Source organism: Lagopus muta, chromosome 22 (genome assembly GCF_023343835.1).
Source record: "Lagopus muta isolate bLagMut1 chromosome 22, bLagMut1 primary, whole genome shotgun sequence".
NCBI classification, from domain to species: domain Eukaryota; kingdom Metazoa; phylum Chordata; class Aves; order Galliformes; family Phasianidae; genus Lagopus; species Lagopus muta.
The window spans coordinates 2,892,211-2,905,230 of record NC_064454.1 but is presented as its reverse complement, the minus strand read 5'-3'; the positions used below and the strand labels follow the sequence as shown (position 1 = coordinate 2,905,230).

General features: G+C 47.5%; 1 protein-coding gene across 13 annotated transcripts in view; it reads left to right on the top strand.

The window, feature by feature from the left end:
• The window catches only part of GRAMD1B (GRAM domain containing 1B), an 82,371-nt gene extending 69,366 nt beyond the window's left edge, over positions 1–13,005 (top strand). For 6 of the 13 annotated variants that reach the window (XM_048968656.1, XM_048968657.1, XM_048968652.1 and 3 more), the window contains 7 exons: positions 1,153–1,295; positions 1,928–2,031; positions 2,429–2,632; positions 2,855–2,945; positions 4,330–4,437; positions 6,344–6,461; positions 7,190–12,994. In XM_048968656.1, coding sequence (XP_048824613.1) covers positions 1,153–1,295; positions 1,928–2,031; positions 2,429–2,632; positions 2,855–2,945; positions 4,330–4,437; positions 6,344–6,461; positions 7,190–7,279 — 858 coding nt within the window. In that variant the 3' untranslated portion in view covers positions 7,280–12,994. Of the gene's footprint in view, positions 1–1,152; positions 1,296–1,927; positions 2,032–2,428; positions 2,633–2,854; positions 2,946–4,329; positions 4,438–6,343; positions 6,462–7,189 lie in introns of those variants that run through there. The other 7 variants (XM_048968646.1, XM_048968647.1, XM_048968651.1 and 4 more) reach the window with 5 other exon arrangements.
• The last annotated feature ends 15 nt before the right edge of the window (positions 13,006–13,020 follow it).

The following is a 13,020-nucleotide window of genomic DNA, read 5'->3' as shown; positions in this document are numbered from 1 at the left end:
CATCCTCCCTATCCATTTTCCTTTACACATTTTTCTTGTATTAACTTGCTACCCAGTATCACTGCAAATGTGAAAAGCTGATCTTAAGCTGGCACTGGTTTGTGCTGCAAGGAAAGGACTGTTATATTTCCAGCAAAAGCAGATCTGTTGGTCACCAAGCAGCAGGTTCTAACATCTGTCTGTTGTGGTGGTTTTTGTGCTGCCCAGCACAGAACAGTCACATACTGTCAGCTCATCTGTCTCACAGCTCTGCACAGAGCTATCAGGATTTTTAGTGGTGAGGACAGTTAGATGGCTGCTGTAAAAGGTAAAAAATAAAATAAAAAATGGGAGCATCTGCAGTGCATTAAGAGCTGGGCTACCTATATCCAGTAGGTGCTACAGAGATCAAAAGCCTCCACCCATGTCCAGAGATGTGTTCAAGTGATCAAGGATAAGAGCTGTAAGTTAGCTTGAGAGAATATTAAGGGGAATCAAGAAAAGATGGGGGTGGCTCAGCAGTCTGCTTCAGGGAAGGAGAATCCCACCTTGCAAAGGTGGGAAGAAGTGTGCTGTGCAGAAGCAAGGACTGTGTGCAGGGAAGGTAAGAGAAAGGATAGGATAGGGTGATGGGCAGAGGGCACACTTACCAGGCAAGCAAGGACATGGGGTATTTCATTCTGAATGTGGTGCCAACCACAGAGGTGCACTTTACTGTGTCCTCACCACAGAGGTAAGTGGGAAGAGTCTGTAAGAAAAGCCACAGTTTTATTATGGGTCTTCAGTTACTGTGTCTGTTCCCCCTTGAGGTCTTTTTGGAGACAAATAAAGAAGCAGATCAGAAACAGTTAAACAGACTGATGCATCCTTACAGTGTTCAGATTTGAAGGACCTCTGTTCAAAGCAGGGTCAGCTCTCCTTTTAGATCAGGTTGCTAAATGAAAAGCTAGATATTAATTCAGTGAGAAGAGATAAGAGCTGCAAAGGTCCCTCAGAATTGGTCCTCATGTGGCAGAGAACTGTCTCTGATGCAAAATGCTGGATGGGGCTTGGGCATGGGCATGGTCTATTTGTCACGGGGCTGTGTTTGTGAAGTGCTAGTAAAGGTGCCTATCTATCAAAGCCATGTTCTAACCAGACTAATAGTTGCCTTGCATGCTGTCTTTTATGCAGACAATGTACAAAGCCAGCCAAGAAAGCGAGTGCTATGTCATAGATGCAGAGGTGCTAACTCACGACGTCCCCTACCATGATTATTTCTACACCATTAACCGCTACACACTGACTCGTGTTGCCAGAAACAAAAGCCGACTCAGGTACACTTCTGGTGGGATGAACAGCTTTACTGACAACCAAAAGTCACCTTTGGGTGGGAGTGCTTCCCTTGGTGCATTAGGAGGGATGGGGAGAACTGAGCTTTGTGTCCTTGTTGCCAGAAAACTCCTGTCGCAGACAATTAGCATGGAGCAGCTGCCTGTTGTGGCAGCACTGAGGAAACAGTACAGTTGTTGCTGAGGACTTGTGGTTGGGCCAGGGAGATCTGCAGATTGAATTCTTTGAAGCAGTTGTTTGCAGGAGCAGCTGCCATACGCAGCAAACAGAATGCACTAAGCAGTAGGACGTACTTGCAGGCTGTGCCTCTGTGAAGCACCAGGAATTTGGTATTAGGAAAAACTGTAGGGCTTGTGTTTCACTGTGCTAAGTAATCTATATTCCTGCCTGCACGTGGCCAGAGGTGTTGGGAATCCTCTCAGGTGAAGCTGTCTTGAAGCCTTCCTGCTTTTGGAAGGACTTTTCATGTGGTGTTTCTGATGTGGAAACACAAAGGAAAGAAACCATTCCAGAGATAAGCGTGGGCATGATTGATTTTCATGTACACATTGACAATGGACTGGGAATTGATGTAACCTCTGGAAGGAAAATGGAGAGTGACTTCTCCTTCTTGCAGGGTTTCCACAGAGTTACGTTACAGGAAACAGCCTTGGGGGCTGGTAAAATCCTTCATTGAGAAGAATTTCTGGAGCGGCCTGGAAGATTATTTCCGTCATTTAGGTAAGGGTGGCAGTGACCAGAGCTGCTGCAACGACAGCAGCACTCTCAGTAGCTTATGCATGTCTCCTATAAGCAGGCAGTGTAACGGTGTGGTAGCTGCTGCTGGCCTGCAGATTAGACTTCAGAGAGGCTTTTAAATGGGGTCAGCCAAAGTTACTGCCCAGCATCTGGCAGCACCTGCTGATCATCAGCTCCTCTCTAACACAAGTGTGGGGTAAGGGTTTGGCTGAAGGTGTGAGGGACCTCTACTGTGTACTGTGGCACAATCATCTCATACCCCAGCAGTCAATACCTGAACTCCATCCAGCTGCTGTGCCAGTAGAGAGCTCAGAGTTTGTATCATTGCAATGCTAGTTCCGCTTCTATTAAATGCTTTCTCTCCTCGTTGTCACTGCAGAAAGTGAACTGACCAAAACAGAGAGCACCTACCTGGCTGAGGTCCACAGACAATCCCCCAAAGAGAAAGTGAGCAAGCAATCAACAGTCCGCCGGAGGAAACGGGCCCATGCCCATCTGCGGGTGCCACACTTGGAGGAGGTGCTGAGTCCTGTCACCACCCCCACGGATGAGGAGGTTGCTCACCGAATCAAACATGTGGCAGGTAAGGAACCACAGATCCCTCACACTCGGGGCTGGACAAGCCCTGGAGACAAGCTGGAAGTTTGCTCATGGAGAGTTAATGGAGAGAAAAGCCTGGGCTTTCCAGAGCAGTGGATCCATGAGTATTGTTTTGAATAAGGTAGAGGATCATGTAGTAGGAAAATGTAGGAAAAACACTGCTCTCTCCATGGGACAGCATTTCATAGCCTACCTGTCTCCTCAGGTTCCACACAGACACGGCACATCCCTGAGGAGAGCCCCAGTGGCTTCCACCTGCAGAGCGTTTCCAAGCTGCTCCTTGTCATCAGTTTTGTGTAAGTGATGTTTTTTATTTTAACTGCCTTCACAGTCAGCCTTTAACTTTTTCCTCTCATGTTTCTTGTGTTCCCTGCTCCCGTCAGTGTTCTCACTAGATCAGCAGCAAGAACCATATTCAGTCTGTGTCTTTTTTATGCCACCACCTTTCTAGTCTTGGGCTTGGTGGTTGTGTGCTTTGAGTGAGCCTTGTATTCCCATGACTCAGTCTTCATGTGGAAAAGGCAGGAGTGGTTATTGCTTCTCTGCCTCCTGGCTTTCATGTGCTAGTGCTGCAGCTGTAGCTGGGCAGGGCTGAGAAGCAGTACAAATTAAAGCAGCAGTCCAGGTACAGCAGGTGTTTTTATTGCTAAGGAAGTTGAAGGCATAATATTAAAACTGTGGAGGAACAGCAGAACTTGTGGTCACTCTTTTCATAGGCTCCACTCGTCCTTTAGTGAGGAGGCTGAGATTGGCAGGCTGGGGTTAGTTAGTTTTTCTGCATTTTTTTCCCTATGGGGAGGAAGGCTGCAGAAGTTTACAGCTACAACTCAGAGCTGTTGGAGAAATATGGGCCTTTGTGACAGTTTTGGGCAGGCACCTGGTGCTGCCTTGTGTGGTTAGACAGGTGAATGGCAAGGCACAAAAACTTTCTCTTGCAAGCTGCTAGCTTAGCTTAGAGCCCTCCATGTGCTAACCCTGTGTGCTGAAAGCAGTGGTTTGCACAGCCTGTGGTGGCATTCCCACTTCAGCACAAAGCAAGAGTGGGGAGTGCTGGCTGCAGCGTGCCTTTATGTGGCAGTGCCATGCATGAATGCTCTTTATAGGTGCCTGTAAGAGCCACACAGCTTGTCTTTTTTTTGTGGTTGAATTTCAGTAATTGCAAGCCCACAGTTTGTTCTTTCCCTCTTGAGTCTCTTCCCACTGTTCCTTCCTGCCCTCCTCCCTGCTATTTATCTTCTGTACTGTCTGTGAGCCTTCTCTGCTCAGCCCAGTTTCTCCTATTCTGTGTCAGTCTGTTTCTAACCTGCAGCTACTCCGTCTTTTCTCTTCCCTGCTCCCATTAGGATCTGTTTCAGGTACTGTCTCTCTCTCTCTCTCTTTTTTTTTTTCTTTTAAACCTCCTTATTCTCCTGTATCCCTCCCCTTCTCCACATTCAGCACATCCACTCCTTCAGTCTGATGCATCAGTCATTGCTATCTGTCCTCCTTATACATCTCTCTCATGTGATGAAGTTTTGGGTTCTGCTTTCTTGGCCCTTACTCAGAGTAAATCCTCACTGACACACAGCGTGGACCTGGGTCCCAGGAACCTTGAGAAAGCCCTGGGTGTTTTCCCAGGTCTGACAGGCAGGCAGTGGAGTAGCAGCACTCACAGTAAATGACTGCTTTCTTTATTTGCAGCCTGGTGTTGCTGGTCATTCTCAATATGATGCTGTTCTACAAACTGTGGATGTTGGAGTATACCACCCAGACACTCACAGCATGGCAGGGCTTGCGGCTACAGGAAAGGTACTGTCACACCACCTTTGTTTTTACATCTTCTTGCATGTTTCCTGCTGGTGTTAGAGACATCACAGCTCAGGGCCACCTGGTAGATTGTTTCTCTTTTGCATATAATAGATGAAACATGTAATAGGTGAAGCAGGTAATTAGCTGAAGCTATGTGTTGGGAAAAAGCCCCTCCCTTTTCCTCTCCTTCCCTCCTCTCCCTCCCCTCCTTCCGTCTCTCTTTCTCTCCCTCTTCTCTCTCCTTCTCTTCCTCCCCCCCCTTTCCCTCCATAGTTAAGTATAGCATTTAACTTACATGCTGTTTAATATTACAGCTAGCTCTATGCCCCTATACACACAACTCTGTCTTGTTTAACTGCAGTTGCTGTGACCTACACCAAACCCACCTGCTGGGTCAGAAATAGTCTGTGCTCACCCTGAGGCTCCCCTGCCCATTTCTTTGTATCCGTGTGACTTACAGTTGGCAGGGACAGTGAGTGATCCCACATATAAGTATAATCAATGCTCTTCCTTTAGACAAAGAAAGCAACAGTTAAAAGTAGACAGCTATTTATTAGAGATTGAGAGTGCATCCATTTTTAAATTGCAGTAGCTTTTTGTTGTTATACTTGAAATGTCATTGCTTCATATCCACGTTTGGAGCTGCTTGAGCAGGACAGTTGCAAGCACTCAAACTCCTGGGAAGCTTGAGGTCCTGGAAAGATCACCAGGACAGGTTGCTACTCACAACCAAGTGGCTGCAGCAAACCAGGCAAGTAGGTGAATCATGACTGGCTCAAGGTGAGGATAAATCTCTGCAAAACAAGGAGCATCCCTGAAGCAGTCAGCAATAGCAAATGAGCAGTGGGTGCTAAGTTAAGAGAAGAACCTCTGTTAAATTATAGCACTAGGAGAAAGAACAAACATATCTGAGAGGCTATAGCCATAGGAAGGCTGTCCACTCAGTTTCCAGGGAGGACACATGAAAATCTCCACTACATCCTGTAAAGCTTAAGAGGTATAAGACAGGCAATAGCTAAGAGAGGAGGGATTCTAAGAGGTAAGTTGAAGACAAAGCAATGATTTAGTTGTTTTACAGACAAGCAAAGCCCAAGAGAATAAAGAAGAGACACCCAGCGGAAGACAAAAGCTTATCTACAAGCTTACCTACCTTTAGAAACCAGTGAGGCCCAAGACAAAGCAGTAGAGTTAGATGAGGGCATACAAAGTACCTCTCCAGGGAAAAGTGTGCAAAAAGGGCCCTGATATGCCCTGAAGTCTTCCTGCAACTGTCTTGACTCTGCTCCTCCTTGCATCTTTATGCTCCATGGAGATTTATCCTCACCTTAGCCCAGGCAAACTCCACCTGCTATCCAGGCACACTGCTTGCACCTGCTTGAGCCCCTGAACTGCAGCTCAGGGCAGCCAGTCCTGGGGATCTTCTTATCAGTAGCTTGATTGCTTGCATCTGGAGGATTGATTAGGCCTGAAAAGAGGAGACAGTAATTAAGAGATAAATAATATCTGGCATTAAGACTCACACAGCAGGAAAAAAAAACCACCCCCCAAAATATGGAAACTATTCAGGATCACCTGTCCAGCTGTGTTACATTGCATTCCCCATCAGTGTCATGGTGCTACGTCCTGCTGTACTCATCTCCCAGGCAGTGACAGCACACTGCCCCCCTGGCACGTAGGCATTTGGCTCCAACACACTACAGCTCTTCTGCAAAAGACATCTTTGCTCCTAATTACCACAGTTAAGGTAACAGTGATAGGCAAATGTTAAGAGAATTTACCTCTTTCAGGTGTGAGGATTTAACAGACACTGATGCTATCTACCACCCCCTCACCTGCTGGTCCACTTTGCTCATCCTTGACTAAGTAGTTTCCCCAAATTCACTCCTGCTCCTATTCTGCTTGGCAGGTTACCCCAGTCACAGACAGAATGGGCCCAGTTACTAGAATCTCAGCAGAAGTATCACGATTCAGAGCTACAAAAATGGCGTGAGATCATCAAATCCTCTGTGATGCTTCTAGACCAGGTGAGACCACACATCCCAGCAGCACTGTGAGCAGACAGTCACCGTGTCCTCCCAGCCCATCACCTGCAGTCCCTCAACCTTACATGGACCACTGCAGCCCATCAGGTGCATTGCCTCTGTCCCATCTCCCTTTAAGTCAGTCTTCTGACACTGGGTTGGGCAGGAGGTCCCAAGGGCTGTTCAGATGGGTTCTCTATCATCTCACAGGCATCCAGACAAGTCAAGGAGAAAATCCTGCAAGGCCAAAGCCTTATATTAGACAACACAGCTTGTATCTAGTCTCTGGCATCTGAGAGGTTGCTATAAAGACCTTGGCACACTGTTTGCAATGCAGAATGTTTCTCCTTGACTCGGGTTGTATGTAGCTTACAGGGACAAAGGCACAGGCCCTTCACAGCACAGATGCAGTCATTTTAGAACCCATTCCCTCAAGAACAGCTAAGACACCAGGCAGCTTGGAATAGTGTTCATAAATGAAAGAAGCTGCTGTTCCCTAAGGTGAGTGCCTGTTACCCTGTGCATCACTCTGCTCAACCCTTATTTGTTAGCTCACTGGCTCCCATCTCCTGATTGCCCTGTCGGTTGCCCAGCCCTGCTACACAAGTCCCAAAAAACAGATGTTTATGGTATCAATACTTACATGGATGGAGGAGGCACTGATGAGGAAGGAAATCCCAAAGTGCTGTCACCTTCAGGGTAGCACATTGGAGACGTTTCTTGTCTTGCAGATGAAGGATTCACTAATAAATCTCCAGAATGGCATCGGGTCTCGGGACTTCGGGTCAGATCCAGAGGAGAAACGGAAACGTTTCCACTAACAGGCAGGAATGCAGGAGGCCAGAGGACGGTGTGCAATATGTGTAAATAGGATATATAAATATATATATATATAAATATATATACAGAATATAAATATATATATTATATACAGATTTTAAGAGGAAAAAAAAAAGAAAAAAAAGCCTACGTACCGAGAGGAAGGACTGACCTCCAACACTGGCTGAAATGGAGAGTCTCAGTGGTAGTGTGGGGTGTGTGTGTGCGTGTGTGTGTGTGTGTGTGTATGGGAGGGCTGTGCTCTCCTGGCACTGAGGTGCACTTAGGGATGCACCCAAGTGTGCTACCCTGGGCCTGTTTGCACCACTGTTCTGTAATATTCCTGGCTGTTTGTCTGTCTGTTTTGTTTCTGTCGTTTCAAAGGGAAGCATCAGAGTGAATGCCCCTCCCCTCCCTGTGCATGAAGGTCCCTGACTGACGATCTGTATCTACACATATAAAGGGAACACTGTCAACTTTCTTACCTTGCTGGCTTCAGGGCAGAGAGGTTTTGGCAATCACCGTCGATCCCTTACAAAATGATCCCCCATTTGGAGAGGAGCCTCCAGAGGAATTGCTGTAGGTCTGTGGAGAGCGGGTCTCCCTGGCAATCATCTTCTACGTCTCTTGGAGCAGAAATGCAATTTGCTGCCATGCTGGCCAGCCTGGTTCAGAGAGCAAAGCACAGAATGTAAATGAGCTTGAAATGCTTTCTCCAAACACTTGGTTTGCCTCCTCCTGTAATTGATAGTGCATTAACAGCCAAGGAGAGGGCAGGGAGCAGGAGTATCTGCCCACACGGTGCTTGGAGGAAGGAGAGCCACACTGCAGAAAGCACACTTCCATTTCTTTTGACAGTGTCCCCTTTACTTTTGCTGTGGTTCTCTGCTTTCTGTGTGCTTGGGCCCCTGCCGTTAAGCCATCCCTGTGCTGAAGATCTACATTGGTGCTGATAAGGGCTGCCTGTGGGACTTCTCACAACAGGGAGAGTGCCCCAACTCCAAAAGAAAACCAAAATGAGTATTTATATGTGAGCACTCCTTCCTGCCAAGCTGTGTGCTATTAGCACAACGTGGAGTGGGAGAGCTAAGGAAGCAGCAGAACTGTTCTTGCTGTCCTGCTTGGTAGATTTACCTCTCATCCCTGGTCTGCGAGATCCTTTTGCTCGTACCTCTTAGCTCTCATCTTTACTTCTGAGCTATGTAGGAAACAAATTCTTTTCCTTCAGCGGTGACAGCAAAAAGGATATCTTTGCTTTTGATACTTACATGCCTGCATCTACAGCTGCACGGCCTCCGTCAGCCTAGGAGAGATAAGGAAGGGCCCCAGGGAATAAAAAGGACAGAAAAAGTCCAGCTAAGGAGTGTGGGATAGACATGGGTGATACCCACAGTGCAAGGTAGTGATTGGGATCTCTCCTAAGCTAGACAGCACTGCGTTGGCTCTCTAAGCAAGTCAGGTGGCAGACCTGCATTAAAGAAATAGTATGCATTTTTACTTCTCCTAGGGCATTTCTCCAGATTCCTATTAGCAGCCACATGAGGGGAGAGGGACTGTGCTCTGGGTAGGATGGGGGCTGCAGGAGTAAGCAATTAATAAATGCCTTCTCATCTTACCCAGCCCGGTAGGTTAGGTGATGTGCTGAAGTCTCCATCTTTGTCCAGAACCTCTGTTCAGAAGCAGGCCATGTCCACCTCCTAGATGGCAGGGAGGAGTCAGCTGTGTGTTCCCCACAAGAAATGGTGCAGGTCTCATGTGTCCGTTGGTCTCTAGCTCTAATTGGCACTGAAAGAGCAGGGGACAAAGGTGAGTGTTTTTTGCATCTTCATACAGCAGGAACACAAATCCACACAGCTGGGGAAAACCCTCACAAGCTTCAGCATATGGAGCCCAACCAATGGCAAGGTACCACTGTTAGAAGTAACCTGCTGATTTCTCCCAGCCTGCCTAATAATTTAATGACCAAACACTAGACACAGTATGAGCTAGAGAAGAAGACTGACAAACAGGTTACTGAATGCACTTAAAAGACTGTGAAAGCAAGGTACAATTGGCAATGCCTCGAGAACTAGGGAGTAACTTGCATTTATGACTGTTTCATTTCATGCTGCTGACTACTGTGATGCTCCCTGACTTTTTCCAGGGATGCTGCTGAAATGGCTGCTATACAATGAATCTGAGCTGCTAGAGCCTGAGAAGGGCATCCTGCTGCTCTTCACCTTGGAACCAGGGGGCCCCAGTTCCCTGCTGCTGCCTTGCCACACTGGCTGAGGTGCTCCTTCACCAGTTGCCAAAGCACAGAAAAATGCTTTGCAGCCCATCTTGCCCTCTTTTAGTATTTAATTCCATAGGGTAGGAAAAAATAAAGAGAGAGGAAGGCCTGTGTTTGCTGCCTAGCCAGAAAAGAAAATGCAAGAGAAAGAAACCTGGAATGGGGGTCTCGGCAGCATGGCCAGCAAACTTCTGTACATGCACAAACATAACCCAGCAGAGGACAGAAAGGGTCCAAAATAAATGCCAGTAGCTAGAGCTGCCTGCTTACCAAATCTGACATTCTCCTGCTAGTTATGGAGGCAAGAAATCCCTTTGCTCATTGGTGCATCCTCCTTTCTCTGCAGCATCTCCACAGACCGCGGTGATTCTGGCTGTTCCCACTGGTACAGCTTCCTTGGGCTTGGGGACAAATTAATGTTACACACAGGCAGCTGTTCATTAGCACTACTGTTCATTTTACCTGCAGATTAAACTGAGTTTAACATGTTTGACATAAATAATCTGTCCAGCAAGTGGAGCTGGTTTGGATGTGCTGAATTTTGGCAGCTACAAAAGAGACTGTCAAAGAAACATGGCTCCAGCCAAATGTGAGCATTCATGCCAACAGAGTGGCCTGATTTGTGCCAAGTAAGATGCTACCTAGCAGCAGGAGGGAGATGACGAAGCTCTACTTGCCAGTTTGTCTATGTCACCTGCTTCTGTAGGAGAATACATCACTAATCCTAGCTTGATAGGATTTTAATAAACACATACCTTTTAATGATTACCTAAAAGGAAATGTTTGGATTATGGCATCTGGGATGAGCTCAAGGTGGATTTGAGCACTTTCCCCATCAGACAGACCGTTTGTTTCAGGAGCTCACCTGGATGTAGATGGGGACAGACTTCAGCCTGCTCATCCCCTCAGCACAAAACTATATAGCCTACCCATATATGCTTTTACCCACCTTTATAGGAGCCAGTAGAAAGTTCACTTTCCAATTTACAACTGGGAATACAGTGCCAGTACTTAAGATGAGACCTTTTGGATATGCTCTGCAATGATTTCTGTGACAGGTAGGCCTGCAATACACTAAAGCTGAGTAGAAGAAACATCTGCAAGCCTCATATTTTGGCTGCATGTAAGAAGTGCTACTCAGAAGTGCACATGTGCAGGCTGTGCTGAGTGCAGCCCTTCCTTGTCACATGGCCTTTATCCCTCTTCCTTTCCTGCTAGCTTTCCCTTCTCAGATCTGTATTTCAGAAGCACCTGTATAGAGGAGACAGAGCAGCCTGCAGCTTGTACCCCCCCCAGCACCAGGAAAGAGCTCCAGGCTGAGGTGGTTCTCTCCATACTACTCAAGAGTGGGAAAACTTTTGGGACTCTTCTTCCTCTTGGGTTCATTTACATAGAGTTGATTTACATCAAGTTAGAATGCGAGTTCACACGTATACAAACCCCTCTGTGAATGCTGGCCTCCAGGTCTATTGCAGTGACCTGGGAAGAGGCTCTGACCCCAGTAGGTATTCCTTCTTACCATGTGGCTAACTAACATGCTGAGTCCTACTCTGCTACCACTGCAAAGAAACCATGCTCTTCTCTGTAAGAACCTCCCTAGTTGCATTCCCATGCTTGCTCCCAGGTGAGGTATGTACCAAACTAACCATTTTCCAGCATACAACCAGGCAGCTCTAAGTTTCCTTTTCCCAACCAGAACAACAGGCTGACAACTTTCTAATTTAAAAGCTATAAATTTCTGGTTCCACAGAATGCTGAAAGTGGCACAGAGCTGAAGCTGCAGTGCTTGGTGCTCGCAGCACTGCTGGCTCGGGGCAGGAAGGGCAATTCTGTCATGTTTCTCAGGGCAGCTGGCAGAACTGCGTTGGCAAAACTTTGAGGTATGTGCTCACAGGGTCTGCTGCCATTGAGAGGTTTTGTGGTGGGGTCGTGTAGATTCTGGCTTGGTCTTTTCAGTCTCAGCACTAGTTTAAATATCCAGCAGGGGCTTGCTTAAAAACAATACTCAAAACAGAGACTCTTAAACCAAAGCACCCGAGGTAAGTAGCTTGCAAAACATTCGTGTCAGCGTAGTTGCTGAGGTGTAACTGTGCTGCCTTTTTGGCCCGTTCCCTCTGCCTGGCATGCTCTGATCTCTGTGCTTTGCACCCTCCCCTGCACGAGTCTCTTTGTGCCATAATACCTTTCTTTTTTAGATGTGCACACTGGCCAAATAATATCCTCATGTCTTTACTGACTGCCGACTGAGATTATTCCCTGACCTAGCCAGACAGCATGGGCTTCAACCTCTGCATGGATCCTGGTGTGCCATGCTTCCCTCTCCCACACCTTTCGCAGCACTTGCTATGGCTTTTCCCTCTCCCACCACACACCTCTGCTGCCAGACAATCATTCCCTTTGTCATGGATGGACTGACCTGGTGCTGTCCCTGCTTGCCTTCCCTTGATGCTGTCTGTTTGCCCTTTAAGCGAATGTGTTTTGTTTGTTTCCTTATTTTATTTTTCAGTAGGGAAAAGACTTCCTTCTGTGGAAGGAGTGATATTTGCACATGGCTCAGGGAGGTAACCTCCTCTGGCCGTTTCTGTTACCTCACTCATGTAGGCCAATTCCATTGCTAACGTTAAATGGCCACCCTTCCCCAGCCCAAACTCCAAGAATTGGTAGGGAATAAAATGTGCAGCTCAGGTTCTACAGCTGCTTGGTCGTGTCTCAGTCTCGGCCCAAACTGCCCCAGCAGCATTAGGAGGTGGGAGAACGGCTGTTGCAAAACAGCTCTACCCAGCAAAGAGGTGGAGCCTGCGCCACACACGTGCATTCCAGTCTTTGCAAGCCCACCTCCCTTGAAATAGCACTTAGCAGAGCAGATACAGCAGCACTAACCTGGCTCTTGGCCCAATGAGCTCAGAGCAGAGAGAGGAGCAGCAGAACCATCGCAGCGTACATCTCTGACCACCAGGACTGGCACTGTGTGGCTGTGGCACCTCTGGGACGTCGTCACTCTCACAGCAGTTCATCTCATCACACGCTCCAGGGCTGGGTAATGCTGCTAAACACCCTGGAGTGTGTTCTGCCCACCTGAGCCCCAGATCCTGCAACCCCCAATTGCTGCCCTAATGGCAGATGAATGAGGATCTCCTCATGTCAGCGAGGCGAGGGAACGGTCACACCGACACCCATGGGTGTGCGCTTCCCTTCTGGATATCAGCACCCGGGAAGCAGAGGCTGTTGGCCACAGCCTGCAGCAGTGATGTGAACTTCAGGGTGGGCCGGGGGAGGACCCGTGGTTTTGTTTTAGGAGTTGTTTAACTGTCATCAGGTTTGCGCTGTGCGCAAAACGCGAGAAAATGATGATGAAACTTACCTGCTAGAACCTAGGAACTGTAAAGGCTATGCAGCCAAAACTCCATGTAAGTAGCTAGAACAATGGAAGTACGGTATAAATTAAACAAAAAAGTCTATCAAACCACAGTG